The 15,788-nt window shown below is 44.0% G+C and overlaps 1 protein-coding gene across 1 annotated transcript; it reads left to right on the plus strand.

The window, feature by feature from the left end:
• Positions 1–2,666: 2,666 nt before the first annotated feature.
• Positions 2,667–3,686, plus strand: LOC126407163 (trace amine-associated receptor 13c-like). Its single transcript, XM_050071850.1, has one exon. The coding sequence runs from the start codon at positions 2,667–2,669 to the stop codon at positions 3,684–3,686; it is 1,020 nt and encodes a 339-aa protein (XP_049927807.1).
• The last annotated feature ends 12,102 nt before the right edge of the window (positions 3,687–15,788 follow it).

Raw genomic sequence — 15,788 nt, forward strand, 5'->3', positions numbered from 1 at the left:
AGGGCAAAGATACGGGAAGTGCGGAGGACATGTCCCACGTGTACCCTGTGTCCTCTATGCCCATGGTGGGGCGCACTCCACAAGGGCAGGGGAACCAGTGGGGCCCGGAGCACCTGCTGGAAGGGCCAGCATATCAGTGCTGTAGAACTGAGAGCCATTCACCTGGCCCTCCAGCTTTTTCTCCCGAGTCTGCAAGGCCATCATGTGCTAGTAAGAATCGACAGCACAGTGGCAGCAGCATATGTCAACAGGCAAGTGGGCCTGGGCTCCCCAAACCTCTGCAGAATAGCACACAGGTTGTCCTGGGCATAGACATGGTTCCTGTCCGTCAGGGCTATGCACATGCCCGAATTGGTGAACCAGGGGGTGGACCTACTCTCCAGGGGAGGCCCAAGTCCAAGGGACTGGAGGCTGCAACCAGAGGTGGTCAGGGAGGTCTCGCAAGGCTTCGGCAGAGCAGTGGCCGATCTCCTTGTGGCCCCTACCTGGCCCCACACAACATGGTTCTCGGAGGTGGTGCCTCTCCTGGCCGGGAGGCCATGGGAGCTCCCTGTCTGGCAGGACCTTCTGAGTCAGGTGCAGGGGGCCCTGCTCCATCCCTTTCCACAGGTGGACAAACTTCTTGGCCTGGCCCCTGAGAGGGCCGGTCTGCTAGGCTTGGGACTTGCACAGTCTGTGGTTCAGACCATGCAGATTGCTCGGGCACCATCTACGAGGGGTGCATACTCTTACCGCTGGGAGCTCTTTGCATCATGGTGCACAGCTAACCGGATTGATGTACTGACATTTGCAGCCCCAGAGGTGCTCCTGTACTTGCAGGGGCTGCTTGAGCAAGAAAATCACCTTCAACCCTCAGAGGCATGGTGGCAGCTATCAAGGCTGCTATCACAGGGGATTATAGGCTTGAAGATGGTGACTGCAGCCTCTTTTATTGTTGCACTGGACAGGAGCTGTTGGGCCTGAGCGGGTGGCTGACTGATCCCTCTGGTGGTGGTCCCTTCACTTGCTTTTGCAGTCGTGCACTAGGGTGTCATTCAGATGGTGTGTGGTTTTTCAAGTGTGGTGTGTGGCATCAAGACCCCCTCCCTTCCCACTAAGCCAGTCATCCTCGCCTGGTAAGCCCACAGCCCTGCTCCCGGTGTCTGCACTTTTAGTGGCACACTTAAAAGTCCATAATAATTTTGGCACTGCTATTTTAATTTTACTTCGGACTTGAAATTTAAAATTATTGTATTGTAATAATTTTTTGTCTTGCGGAATCACATCTCTGCTCAAGTGTTGTCAAACCTGTGTGACCTTTTCCTGTTTAATGTTAGAGTGGTTGTACTCTCATCAAATTTCTTGGGGGTGAAATTCCCCTAAGCAGCATTGACGAATCCAAGTAAAACTAAATTTAACCCTCGCTGCCTTGCCACATTCTTGATATTGTTGGCAGAATATGCTCTGAAGACAAAGATGTGAATTCCATTTTTGTTTTTTTTTTGTTTGTTTTATTGCTGTTGGTGTTGTTTTCCCTTCTGTTTGGGTTCTTACTGTGCTTTGTGTTAATCTGCAGTCAATAGTGGTGTTTTGTGTTTTTCAGTGGTTAATCCAGGGACCTAATCAAACCCTAAATGCCAGACCTCCAAAGTTATTGGTAAGTTTTTGTGCAGCTTGCCCTCTGTTGCCATGGAGGAGGAACTGCATTAGCTCAGAGACCTAGTGTTGCAGCTTCAGGCAAATAATGAGCAACTTTGTCAGGAAAGGGATGCTTCACAGGCAGGCTGGTGTGCGGCTGCCCCACCCTTTTCTGCTCCGGTTAGTAATGCCCCACCAGCAGATGTCAGGACTACTGTCACAGAGTAGCTGGTAGTTGTGCCTAAAGACTGTAGTTGTCCCGTGTTTAATGGAAAGACAGGCATATGTACAGCTGTGTGGACAGGGGAGGTACAGGCTTGTATTCATGCCTGCCACTTGTCTGCTGTTGATCAGGCCCTCTTTATGATTGATCATCAAGCTAGACTAATGTCATCTTGGCCACACACTGATGTTTTCATGGGTAGTGTCACAGTCCCATGGTTAGTGGACACTGGATCCATGGTGTCGACAGTCACTGAGAGCTTGTTTTTGGAGCTTTTGCACATTGGGGCCATGATCGCCTCTAGTCTTATCATTGGCTGCAGCTTTGGGCAGCTAACAGTCTTGCCATCCTGTACATCAGGATGCACAGGATGGCATGTGGATGGATGTGGCACTGTGTGGTAAGGTGTTTTGCAGTTGTGGGATTCTGGTGGTGAAAGACCCTCCTGGTGCATCCTTTTCTGTCCCTGGAATCTTGGGGATGAATGTCATCTGCTGATGTTAACGGGAGCTCTTTGGAGCACATGGCTTTGCTCTCTTTAACTTGTCTTAGGTGGCCCAGGCCACTGGTGCAAGAATTGTTATTCCGACAAATTGTGCATATTGCAAATATTACAATATCTCATGAATTCATTTTGGATGTTAACATATATGCTAATAGCAGGTTTTTAATTGGATTACACAGTGTATCAGGTGATTTGTAGGAGGCCTCTACTTTGTGTCTTTGGTTACAAGACTGAGATTGCAGTGTGTTTCTCCCATGGACCTTTCTCTGGAGGTTCTATTGGGTTATCTTTGAGGTTTTGGCATATGTCTTTGGATTTATGATGACTTTTGGCCTTTCGCAAGAACAGTACTGTTTTCCAGGCTCTAACACTTCGTGTGTTAAGGCACATTTCAGTGTGGGGACCAAAGTTGCCCTCTATTTGTTGTTTGCTTTAGGCATGCTGGTTACCATTTTAGGGAACTCTGTTGTCATTGTGTCTATAAGTCATTTCAAGGAGTTGCATAATCCTACCAATGTCCTTATTGTATCTCTTGCTCTGGTTGATCTACTAGTGGGTGTTATTGTGATGCCCTTCAGCACCATCCGGACCATTCAAGGCTGCTGGTTCTATGGTGATGACTTCTGTCTGCTGCACTCCAGTTTTGATGTGTTTTTTACCACTCTGTCTATCTTCCACCTAATTTGCATTGCTGTAGACAGACAACAAGCAATATGCAATCCTCTGCATTATTCTAGGGATATCACCATGCCAGTTGCCTGGGTTATGGTATGTGCCTGCTGGGTACTGGCTGCTGTTTACTCTTATGGACTACTTTACTCAAAGGCCAACAGTGCAGGTTTAGAGGATTATATGGCATCAATAAACTGTCTTGGCAGTTGTAACCTTCTCTTCAATCGCCTTTGGAGTGTTTTAGACAGTGTTATCTGCTTCTTCTTTCCCTGCGCTGTGATGGTTTGTCTGTACACTAAAGTATTCATCGTGGCTAAAGAGCATGTAAGAAAGATTGGAGATATGAGCAATTGTTCAAATGACAGAGCAAGAGGAGGGCTGATAAAACAGTCTGAGCACAAGGCTGCAAAGACTCTGGGTATTGTGCTCGGTGCCTACATCTTTTGTTGGATGCCCTTTTTTATAAATTCCGTAATTGATGCCTACACTGCCTTCAGTACACCTATTGCCATCTTTGAAACATTTGTATGGTTGGGATACTTTAATTCAACTTTAAACCCAATTATTTATGCCTTCTTTTATCCCAGCTTCAAAAGATGTTTCTATTGCATTGTCACTCTAAAAATATTTGCATCAAATTCCTCAACCATGACTTTATCTGTTAAATGACACAGCTTCACTCAAAAACTGCACTGTTTAACATTTTCAAATAAGATAATAATAAGATAAATTAGTTCTTAGGCACGCACTTGCATGAGCAATAAACGGTCTTTGTTATGCTGTTGTTTCTTGTGTTTTGCTTTGTTTTTGTTTTTTTCCTGAACTTCTGTTGTGCAACTGTTATCTGACAATGTCTTTGTATTACAATACTGGTACATTTTGTTCAACACTATGTGTTTTTTTATGTGACCCTTATTTATGTTTGTCTCTGTGTGTGATTGCTTACACACATTATTTTTCATGTCAAATTTTTTGCCTACCTATAGTGGCTTGTATAATCAATACCTTATTATATTAAAGCAATGCCCATTGATCAATTTGTACTTTTAACGATTTATACATGACTATGAATGCTGTAGGCTTGTTTCAAATCCTATATATCTCCAGCGACGGTACAGGTCGACTGATTATTGTCAATGTTTTACAGGTGACAAATGAAAAATAAATGTATGTGGAGGTTACACGACTCTAACAAATGTGGTCAATGTCGGATCAACCGACCTTAAGTTTTAATCTATCACCAGTGTAAGAAATACCATCTTTATATAAAGGCAAGACAGTATGTTCATTGCAGTCACATGGCATTTGTAGTCCTGATGTGTGGACTTTGACAAGTTTGCGGACTTTAGTGAGCAGTAAAAAGATCTTAACTAAATGCCAAAACATGGCAACATGCAAAATGTTTTTCTAAACTAAAGAAATTGACTTTACTGAAGGCAGACGTTCTGTGGAAAAAAGCACAAATTAGACAAGTTAGACACTCCAACAGCTGAGTATCAACAGTAGTATGAAAAATAATAACAATACATCAACGCCACTCTCTTGTCACAGTTTTAGAATAAATTATTATTATATATTCATATCATATATATATATATATATATACGCATATATATGTATAAATTATATATACTATATTATATAAATATATAACAATAATTTATTCTAAAACTTTGACAAGAGAGTAGTTGAGCCTCAGTGCTGCTTTCAACTCGCATAAATATGGCTGTACATTATTATACAGCGTAGCCTATGGCTTGAGGCTATACAAACAATACAAATGCAACTCATATCTCATGAACTCAGTTACCGGGAACCAGTTTACCGAGTGCTTGCCTTTAACCACTTCATAATTCCTAACCCTACCCCATCCACTAAATCCCAGCATAAACTATACACATACCCTGCCCTCTAGTGGCACAGAAGGTGCCCAACACATTATTAGGAACAAGATTGGAAAACCTAGACTCTCACTGATTAGTGTAAGTTGTGGTGTGATATATTTATACTTTGATATAATGGCCACAGTTAAAGCAAAGACTTTCTATACACATCAATAATACCTGACATTTCTGTAAACCTAAATAGATTTTCATGAACTGACTTATCTAAACTTGTGCAGAGACTCATTAACTGGCACAAGTAAAAATGATCATTCTGCCATTCTGTTTTGGAAAATCTAAACATGTAAGCAATCAGGGTTTGAGGTGTCAACTCGAGTCACATAGCTTGAAGTCTGGTGATTTTCAATTTGACAAAAATAGACTTTCAGCTCAACCTCAGTGAGTCAGCAATATGTTAGTGACTCATTACTCACCTTGAGTCTTTTGATTGGGAATGACTTGATATCCTCCCTAAATGCAATGACTGAAAATATAATATATATATAGCCTATAATTTGTGCACTGCTATGTAATGTACACTTCACAAAAAAGACTTGCAACTTGATTTGGGCTTTAACACCAGTGACTCGTGACTTCACTTGGACTTGAGCCTTTTGACTGGAAAAATACTTGATACCTTCCCCGAAAGATTATAAAGTATATTATTTTAAAAAGTGTCCAAATCAATTTATTTCCATTTATTTCCCAAATCCACAAACATTAAGGCTAGTCCCAGCAAGAAGACACTTAATTCCCCAGATACACTTAGACTGAACCAATCTGACAGCAACAAATCAAGTTGCAGGAGAACATACAAAAGAAACATACACCGTTCAAAAAAAAAGGGAACACTTAAATCACACATCTAGCCTGGTATCCAGACTCAAATCTAGAAAGATTTTGAGTCTTATGGAGCTACATTTGTTTCTTTATTATTCAATCAAACAGGGTAGGTTTGAGATTTGAGACCAAAAGTATCAATATTGCAATCAAAAAATGTTTTCTTGCAAGTAAAAAATGATTTATTAAAAAATGCAAATCAAAGTTTTGTTTGCCAGTCATTTTTTTTTTCTTCTTCTCTCGGTTTATTGGCGGATTGCAAACAATTTAAAGGTGCATGCCGCCACCGACTGTACAAGAGTGTGCAACATCATGTCATTTAGCCTGTCTCTTAAATTCTACTCATCAGCCTAGTACGCTTGCAAAGCAACATGGGAGTTCTGTAGTTCACGGGAAATTCATTGCGGGAGGTGAGGCGAAAATCAGTTCTGAAAAAAAGTTTTTCGGGCTCCGTTTTCCAAAAAAAATTTGTCCACACGAGTGGTGTGATAAAAAATATGATATCCACACGAAACTGCAAAATCCGCTACCAAGTGATGTAATGCACATGCCAAAGCAGTAGGTGGCGATGTAACTTCTAACGGAAAGGCCCTTGTAACCAATCAGAAGTCAGAGTCAAAACCAGAATAGGGAAGTGCGGAAAATAAAAACAACCCGATCCACAAAAGTAGCGCGACCTAATTCAACAGCAGAGGTGCCTGAACAACCAACTACACTACCACGAAAGCACCGACAGGCCTGCCAACGGAGGCCGGATCCAGAACCTCCCTTGGCAGGCCCGTTGCTACTTTCATGGTAGTGTAGTTGGGGTAGCTAGCAACAGGAGCAGCCTCCTTCGTTGGTCGTTAGGTCGAGCAGCTGGATATGTCATCCAAAGAGAGCAGATAGCACGCTCACAAATAAAGTTAGTGTGACATATAGGGTATTTATGTGTATCTGCCCATTCAATTGTGACATTATTTTATGCATATGATATCGATTTTGTATCTTTACAGATACCATACAGATACCCCCCATTCAATTTAAAGCATAACAGATTTGACTAAAGGCACGAGAGCAAATCTGGGTATATAAACAGTTGGTTTGCGCTGCGTTCTTCAGTTGGCAGAACACCTAGAGTAAAGCTACTGAAGACCAGCAAAATCACTGTTTGTTTTCATTTATTCTTTCAGGTGGGTAAATGTCACCTAAGCACCTTCAGATTTTAGCAGTAGTCTACCCTTAATAGATAATTTGTTTATATAGTTTGTATTGTGCTTCGTGATATTGTTTGAGGGAACTGTAACGTAAGGTAACTGCATACGAGTAGATGCAACCGTCACTAATGCTAGCGTAGTTCCTCAGGGATTTAAGTTGTTGTTACTTTAATTTTGACAATCTAACCTGTGACAACACATTAGCTAAGGTTGTAAGGACTGTAACTGTTGGTAGCTGTTGTTGATTTTGTTTAAATATGTTGAATTATAATTTTATGGGTTATTGTTTGTCGGACGATTGAGCTTAGCTAACTAACGCTAACGTCAGCTGTCACTTGTTGCCATAGCAATGGTAAACATTCACATACAGGCTAAGTGCACAGTGCAGTATCAAGCTTCACTGTAAATATAGTTAAGATACATTGTATTTAACACAGGATGTGGGATTTTAGTAGGGCTGTACCCAAATATTCGGATATTCAAATATTCGTTTCTATGGGTAGGTATTCGTTATGAAAATTTGGTATTCAATATTCGTTTTTTTATTTACTTTTTTTTATTTATTTATTTTATTTTTTTTACATATTTTTTGGTGCTAAATGTAGTCTTTTTGTTGTTGGTAAATGTAGGTTATCAATAAAAATCAAAACTTTTAAAGGTAGGGTCTGGAGGATTTTCCAGTTGCTGTTTGTAAACACACATTTAAATTTGGCCCCTCCTATCAGGCTCAACTCTCCCGGGTGTATGGAGCCCGGAGGTATGGAAGAAGGCTTCACAGAAGAGGTTCAGGCAAGGCTCGCGCTGGTGCACGCTGGGACACGCTCGGTCACGGCACCTGCGCTCTCTCATTGGCCCAGAAGCGGTCCGAGCTCACAAAAACATCAAAATACAGTTAAAGGGCAGGAGCTCTGCAAACAGAGTCACCACCACACATGAGTAGAAGCCCATAGGTGATGATTAAGCAGGATTTGTATATGTCTATATTTTGTTTTGTTTGAAAATCCTCCAGATCCTACCTTTAAATTGCATTGTTAAAAATGTGAAAATATAGTATCGCCTACCAACGGAGCTTGTGCACGGCACACTTGAGCACATCCGTCTGAGGCTGCGGATCAATGCCAAGTTTTACCACTTTATCACTATTCCCTCTAACTTGTAGCTGTTTTTTCATTATCTTTTGAATTTAACATGAATTATGGAACCGTTTTTGTCAATGTTTGTTTCCCCCGTTTTGTATAATAAATTATTGTTTAAAGTTTCAACAAGTTTCTTTTGGAGTGCGTGACACAAGTGTGTTTTGAAAACGGCCGCGGACTGTCACCTGCTCAATGCATCAGTACCTTCGGATGCCATGACAGTAATAGCCAATAATGTCAAAATATCATTTACAGATCGATTTAACAGACGATCACTGCTGCCCGACCCGCAGGTCCATTTGCGGGTCCCGCGGGTTACGGGTCGACCCGCGCATCACTACTCAGCTCAGTCTATAAAGGCTGTACACAACAGTAAGGCTATAGACATTATATTCTATTCAGGCCGGCAGAACCAGCAGCGCATCGGCTCTACAGTGCACGGCACTGCTGATTAACCATTTTATTGCAGCACAGAGTGTCTGCCAGCAACCAATTACTTGCAGAGGCTTCCTACAACTTGTTTCAACGGTTCCGATTTAATCAGAAGACAAATTAAACAGGATGACTAGCCAATGTGAAAATCAAAAGAAAGCATAGAATAATGTACTGAAGGAGACTGTTGTGCCATCACATTTTTTTGTGGTTTGAGAGCAAAGATCCGGTCGCTGCTGTGCAAAACTCCACAATACAATTAGGTCCGAAAAAACCCCGGAGGAGTGCTTCGCAAGGAGTCTTTGAAAGGAGCCGAGTCTGGCATAAAACCGGAGAGAGCAGGCAGCACGGCCGCAGCACCGGAGTCTTCCAAAAACTTCAACCTGGACTCCGGTTTCAAAGAAACGTGGTTTCGGGGGCCCAAAAGTGCAGTTGCGTGTGGCCAAACAGCCAAATCGCACAGAATAATACACGGTTTCAGAAGTACACGGGTCCGTGTGGAGTAGGCCTAGTAATAGCAAGAATGTTTTATTTGAACTGGTGCATGTAGATTGCTTTTGTTGCCAGGGCAGAACTATTCGACGGTGTAACAGTCAGTACCGTCAATGCCCCAGGGTGTAGCAGTAATGCTGACTGTCGAGTGTTTCCAGTGGGAGAGAGGGAATCGTGGGTGTAGCCTGCTCTGTAGTTTTGAAGTTGAAAACTTCGTCATCGCCTTCCACCACATAAAGCCCACGGGGTGTCCACCTTTAACATGTTTTCCAGCCTCGAGGAACAGGACCCCCCTCCGCCCCCATCCTCTTTGGCTCTGGAGTCTACTGATCCATCTCCAGCGCTCCCCTTGATCATGTCCAGTCATCTCACCTCTCCTGTTGTCGGTTCTCAACGACGCACCTCCGTAGGAATTAATTTCACTCCCTGCCCCAAAAGCAGCTCTCTGACTCAGCCTCTGTCAGCGCTGCCTTGGTCCCCCGTCCATGTGAGGCCACATAGAGGCATGCTCGAGGCTCCGGTCCCCCCGGCGGCTAACGCTGCTGCCTCCTCCTCCTCCTCTCCGCTTTCTGCCTCGGCGGCTGCTGCTGCCCAGTCCACCGCAGGACAGCATAGCAAACAGCGGGGGATGAACCCCTCTTCTGTAGATGCCACTCGCCCATCACCCCCTCGCCCACTCTTCGCTCCCACCACGCTGATAATCGGCGACTCTGTAATAAGGACTGTCCATTTTTTTCAACACCACCACTCTCTGTCTTCCCGATGCCACAATTCCCGACATCTTGAAAAAGCTCCAGAATATTCTGCCTTCACTCCCGGCCTCCATAAATCATTTCATTGTACATGGGGGGCTTAACAATTCCACTCGGCAGCATTCTGAGCTGACAAAGGTTCACTTCGCCAACTTTTTTAATTTCTTAAAACAATCCAGCAAATCTATGTTCATCTCCGGTCCCACTGCCCCACTGTTCCATGGCACTGAGCGTTTCAGCAGAGTCCACTATCTCAATCACTGGCTTCTATCCGCGTGCAGGGCTTGCAATATGACTTTCATTGAAAATTTTAATCTCTTCTGGAACCGCAAATCTCTCCTGAAGGCCGACGGGATTCACCCAAACAAACAGGGCTCCCAGCTGTTAGCCATCAACATTCAACTCGCTGTGCAATACACCCCACGTGAATGACTGTTTTCATCTGACGTCACACACACACTTGGTTCCCCCTTTTCTTCCTCTATGGTGTCACTACAGCCAACTGCTTCATTCACTAGCCCCCTCTGCTGTCTGAAAGCCAACTCCTCTGTTGGAGCAACAAAGTCTGTTGATCCATGTCAGTCCACCTCCCCCTTGTGGTCTGACTTCACTACTGTTCAGCCTCTACCTATGCCTGTACATATCACCAATAGACATCATCCTCTCCATCCTCATACCATTTTTAATGTTGTAAATAAAAATAACCTCTCCTACATAAAACGGACTGCCCCTGCTTCCTCACCACCTCCCATCTGCAACATGGCTCTTTTAAATGTGAGATCCCTCTCAAATAAGACCTTCATTTTAAATGACTTTATTTTATCCTCCCACCTGGATTTCTTATTTTTAGTGGAAACATGGCTGAAACCTGGTGAACTCACCCAACTCCTGGAAACATGTCCCCCTCACTATGATTTTTATAGCTCCCCTCTGCCCAATGGCCCAATTTTTAGAGACTCTCTTAACTGCACCCCATAGCCACTGACGTCATTTCCAGTTTCGAAGTGCTGATGTTTAAAACCAGTAACTCATGCCCAGTCCTGTGTGCTGTTGTGTATTGTCCCCCCAGGCTGGATGCCACCTTCCTCACTGAGTTCTCTGAGTTTTTATCCTCAGTTGTTGTATCGCATGATAAAATCTTAATCACTGGCAATTTTAATTTTCATGTGGACATTTTATCTAACACCAAAGCCACTGAATTTCTCCGTACCATGAAGTCTTTTAACTTCACGCAACTGGTGTCAGGCCCAACCCATAACCATGGTCACTCATTAGACTTAGTTTTTACACTTGGCCTGACCACTCCCTCTCTGGCTGTAGAAGAGTTGGGGATCTCAGATCACCGTTGCATTCAGTTCTCCACCATATTTCAGCCGGATCCTAAACCTCAATCATCTGCTTCATACTCCCGCACAATATCCTCCTCCACAGTTAGACAGTTCACCGAGGCATTTCTATCATTTTCATCATCCTGGAACATTGAGGCCCCTCTGTCATCATCCCTGAACACAGATGAGTTGATCTACCGGTTTAACTCAACCTGTGCCGACATCCTGGACTCTTTTGCCCCACTCAAACTCAGAAAACCCAAAAATAAAACTCAACCCTGGCTCAGTGACAACACCCGTACTCTCAGACGATCATGCAGAAAAGCAGAGAGAAAATGGAAAAAAGACAGACTACAGATCTCTTTTGAAATACTCAGGACTCACTTACACAACTACAAGGAAGCAGTTAAGGCTGCAAGAACCAATTATTTCTCCACTTTAATCTCCAATAACTTCCGTAATCCTAAAGTCCTATTCAACATCATAAACTCCGTTATCTCTCCTCCACCCAACACCAGCCTTGTTGTGTCCCCCGCCAAATGTGAAGAATTCTTAAACTTTTTTATTAATAAAGTGGAAGCCATCAGGAGAAGCATTCAACCCCCCACCGAAAACCCAGCTGCTTCGCTGGTCTGTTCATCCAAACTGGACTGTTTCCAACCCGTCTCTCTATCCACCCTTTCACACATCATCACCAGCATGAAACCAGCAACCTGTCCTCTTGACACTATCCCCACTGCTCTCCTGAAGGATGTCTTTGAAGTCACTGGTCCAAGCATCCTCTCCATCATCAACAGCTCCATCATCACTGGCACCGTCCCAACCTGTTTCAAGCATGCAGTCGTTCAGCCACTTCTGAACACTTCCCACACTACCCAGCAACTACAGACCTATCTCAAAACTACCATTTCTGTCAAAAGTTCTCAAAAAGGCCATCCTCAATCAGCTGCTCCCCTACCTACACCATAACAACATCCTGGAATAATTTCAATCTGGTTTCAAGCCTCACCACAGCACAGAATCCGCTCTATTAAAAGTCTACAATGACCTGCTCCTCTTTATCGACTCCGGTAACTGTGCCATCCTCATTCTCCTCGACCTCAGCGCAGCATTTGACACAATAGACCACAACATACTAATAGACCGTCTCCACCATGGCTCTGGTATTAATGGCACCGCTCTGAACTGGTTCACATCCTACCTCAACAATAGAAGCTTCTCCATAAACATTGGCTCACTCTCCTCCCCCTCAGCTACCCTCTCCTGCGGTGTCCCACAAGGTTCAATCCTAGGTCCCATTCTCTTCTCCATAAACATGCTCCCCCCTGGTCAAATCATTCAAAAACACAACATCTTCTTCCACTGTTATGCTGACGACACCCAGCTTTATCTTCCCTTCAAACCTAACGACCAGTGCAAACTCACCAACATCCAGAACTGCATTAATGAAATAAAGTCCTGGATGGCAGCAAACTTCCTTCAACTCAATGACAGTAAATCAGAAATCATTCTCTTCGGCCCCTCTGACAACATCAACCTGATATCCAACAGTCTTGGCAACCTATCCACTTTCATCAAACCTCACGTCAAAAACCTTGGTTTCATTTTTGATTCACCACTCAAGTTGGATATCAGGTCAATTCAGTAGTTAAAGCCAGTTTTTTTTCCAACTCCGCACCATTTCAAAACTCAAGCCATTCCTGACATTCAAGGACCTAGAAAAATTCATCCACGCCTTCATTTCCACCCGCCTGGATTATTGCAATTCACTGTACACCGGAATCAATCAATCATCTCTCTCCCACTTACAAATGGTACAAAACGCTGCAGCCAGACTTTTAACAGGAACCCGTAAGAGAGACCACATTACCCCCATCCTGGCCTCTCTCCACTGGCTACCCGTTCAATTCAGAATTTATTTTAAACTGCTTCTGTTTGTATATAAATCCCTGAATGGTCTGGCCCCCACCTACGTCACAGAACTTTTAACCCCCTATACTACCTCCAAATCCCTCAGATCGGCTGACCTGGGGCTCCTAGCAGTACGACGCTGCAATTTTAAACACAGGGGTGACCGTGCCTTTACGATCGCAGCCCCCAGACACTGTAACAGCATCCCCCCTTCTATCAGATTTGCCCCTTCCATTGACTCGTTTAAATCTAGGCTCAAAACATACCTCTTCTCAAAGGCATTTGTATCCCCCTGACATGATATTTTAATCTCCCACTCTGTGCTTATTTGTGCCTTGATTTATGTATTTATGTATGTTGCTGCTATGGCTCTGGTTTTTGTGTTATTGTCTTTCTTCTGTATTTTTTCATTTTTTATTTTTTATATGTTCAGCACTTTGGTCAATGTGAGTTGTTTTTTAAATGTGCTCTATAAATAAAGTTGACTTGACTTGACTTGACTGTATGGAACCACATCAAACCCACCAATAGAAACTCTTCTCTCATCCATCAGCGTAGGCCCCGCCCATTAAGTGCAGTTGAACTTGCAAGCAAAACTTTAACTCGCAAGCAAAGAGGACTGATCTGCAAGCAAATGTTTATAACTCGCAAGCAAAGAGGACTGATCTGCAAGCAAAACTTTTTAACTTTCAAGCAAAGAAGACTGATTTATAAGCAAAATGATCATACGTTTTTACTTACAAACTTGATTTTTGATTGCAGTTCAAGAAATATGCTCTCAAAACAGTTTTATATGATTGCAACAAAAAGACACAAAAATACCTCCAGAGTCTGCCCTCATCCATACACCCTTCCTACCCAAGGGGCGGCACTAACTGAGGCACTGGATAACACAATAGCCAATCAGAGCAAAAAACAAGGTGACGTATTCACTGCAGTAAGCCCCATTGGTTTGCCGACTAGTGGGGCTAACTGATATACTATGCTTTTGCCGTATCCCGTCGGCAAAACGGCAAAAACGTCCTTCCTGGAAACGACGGCTTCTAGGGCAGTCTTCTGTTCCTCTCCCAAGGAAAAAGATAAGTGTAGTTGGCTTAGCGTTTGTTTCTTCCAAAGCTAAATTTAATGGACACCGCCTCCTTTGGCAGTTGCCATCTTGGCTGTTTACTTTTCGATTCTTCTGGGGATCTTCTCCCAGACCTGGGTCAGGGCATTAGTGAGCTCCTGGACAGTCTGTGGCGGTAGTTGGCAACATCAAATGCACCGATACCTAGGTGCTCAATTGGGTTTAGGTCAGGGGAACCAGAAGGCCAGTCAATGGCATCAATGCCTTCATCATCCAGGAACTACCTACACGCATTGTCCTGCACCAGGAGGAACCCAGGGCCCACTGCACCAGCTTAAGGTCCGACAGTCGCTCTGAGGATTTCATTCCAGTACCTGGCAGCAGTCAGGGTACTGCTGGCTATGCTATATGGAGGTCTGTGCAATCCTCTAAGGATATGCCTCCCCAGACCATCACTGACCTACTGCCCAACCAGTCGTGCTGGATAATGTTACACCAGCATAATGTTCACCACGATGTCTCCAGACTCTTTCAGGCCTGTCACATGCTCAGTGTGAATCTGCTCTCACCTGTAAAGAAAACAGGGCGCCAATGGCAGACCTGCCAATTCTGGTGTTCTCTAGTGAATGCCAGTCAAGCTGCACAGTACTGGGCTCTGAGCACAGCAAACCTTCTTGCGACCACATGTATGGATGTGCCATCCTGGAGGAGCTGGACTGCCTGTGTAACCTGATTGGGCTGCAGATACCACCTCATGCTACCAGTAGTGACAAGGATACTAACAGGACACAAAACTAGTGAAGAATCAGTCAGGAAGGATAAGGAGAGAGCAACTGTCTGTGGCCACCACATGTAAACCATTCCCTTTTTGGGAATTGTCCTGCTTTTTCCTCTCCATTGCACCTGTTGTCACTTTCATTTGCACCAAAGCAGGTGAAACTGATTCACAATCACTTGAGCTTCCTAAATGGACAGATTGACATCACTTAAGTCTAACTGCCTTGGTGTTTGCTTAGTTCCATGACAATGAAATGTTTTCTTGAAGTAGAGTTCTGATAAAGTGTTTGTTTTTTTTGAACAGTGTACAGGTTAATAGTGATGAAGCTCAAGTTCGATCAGGAAGACCTTTCTGTGCTCATTCATTCACAATTCTCCCTCTCTCACTCCCACTGCTTCCTCCAATGAGCTGTCTCCGGGCATGCTCTCTTCTAGCTGTCCTATCGTAATTAGCCACGACCTTTATCAGCCAATCAGGTTGTCACTACGAGATTTTAAATCTGTTCTCTCCTATGTCGCTTCAGTTGTCATTCTAGGCAGAATCACCGCCAACAATTGCTCACCTTACCTTTTTTCCCTGCAGTCTATTGCTGATTGTACAGCCTCGTGCGATTCCTCAGCAGCAGCGGAATCATCTCTCATTCATCAAGTCCTCCAGTTCAGGTAATTTCACCTGTTTTTAAGTATTGTCAACGCGCTCTTCTGCCTCCGTTTCCTTCTTCAGTCTCGAGCTCAGTGTCGCGTACGAATTCAAGATGTGGGCCCAAACTACACGTAACATGATTTGTTTCTCCAGGACACGTTGCATACGTACACCCGGATTGCCACGCGCCATCCCCCGTTAAGCCTGATTTATGGTCCTGCGGCGTACCTACGTCGTACCTATGTCATTGCCGTGACGCCGTCGTGAACCCTTCGAACTTCTCCATCACTCCATTTCGTCGCGGTGCAATTCACC

Source organism: Epinephelus moara, chromosome 2 (assembly GCF_006386435.1).
Source record: "Epinephelus moara isolate mb chromosome 2, YSFRI_EMoa_1.0, whole genome shotgun sequence".
NCBI lineage: Eukaryota > Metazoa > Chordata > Actinopteri > Perciformes > Serranidae > Epinephelus > Epinephelus moara.

Bases quoted from the DNA above. Each gene is read 5' to 3' on its own strand.
- LOC126407163 (XM_050071850.1), top strand. From the start codon at position 2,667: ATGACTTTTGGCCTTTCGCAAGAACAGTACTGTTTTCCAGGCTCTAAC.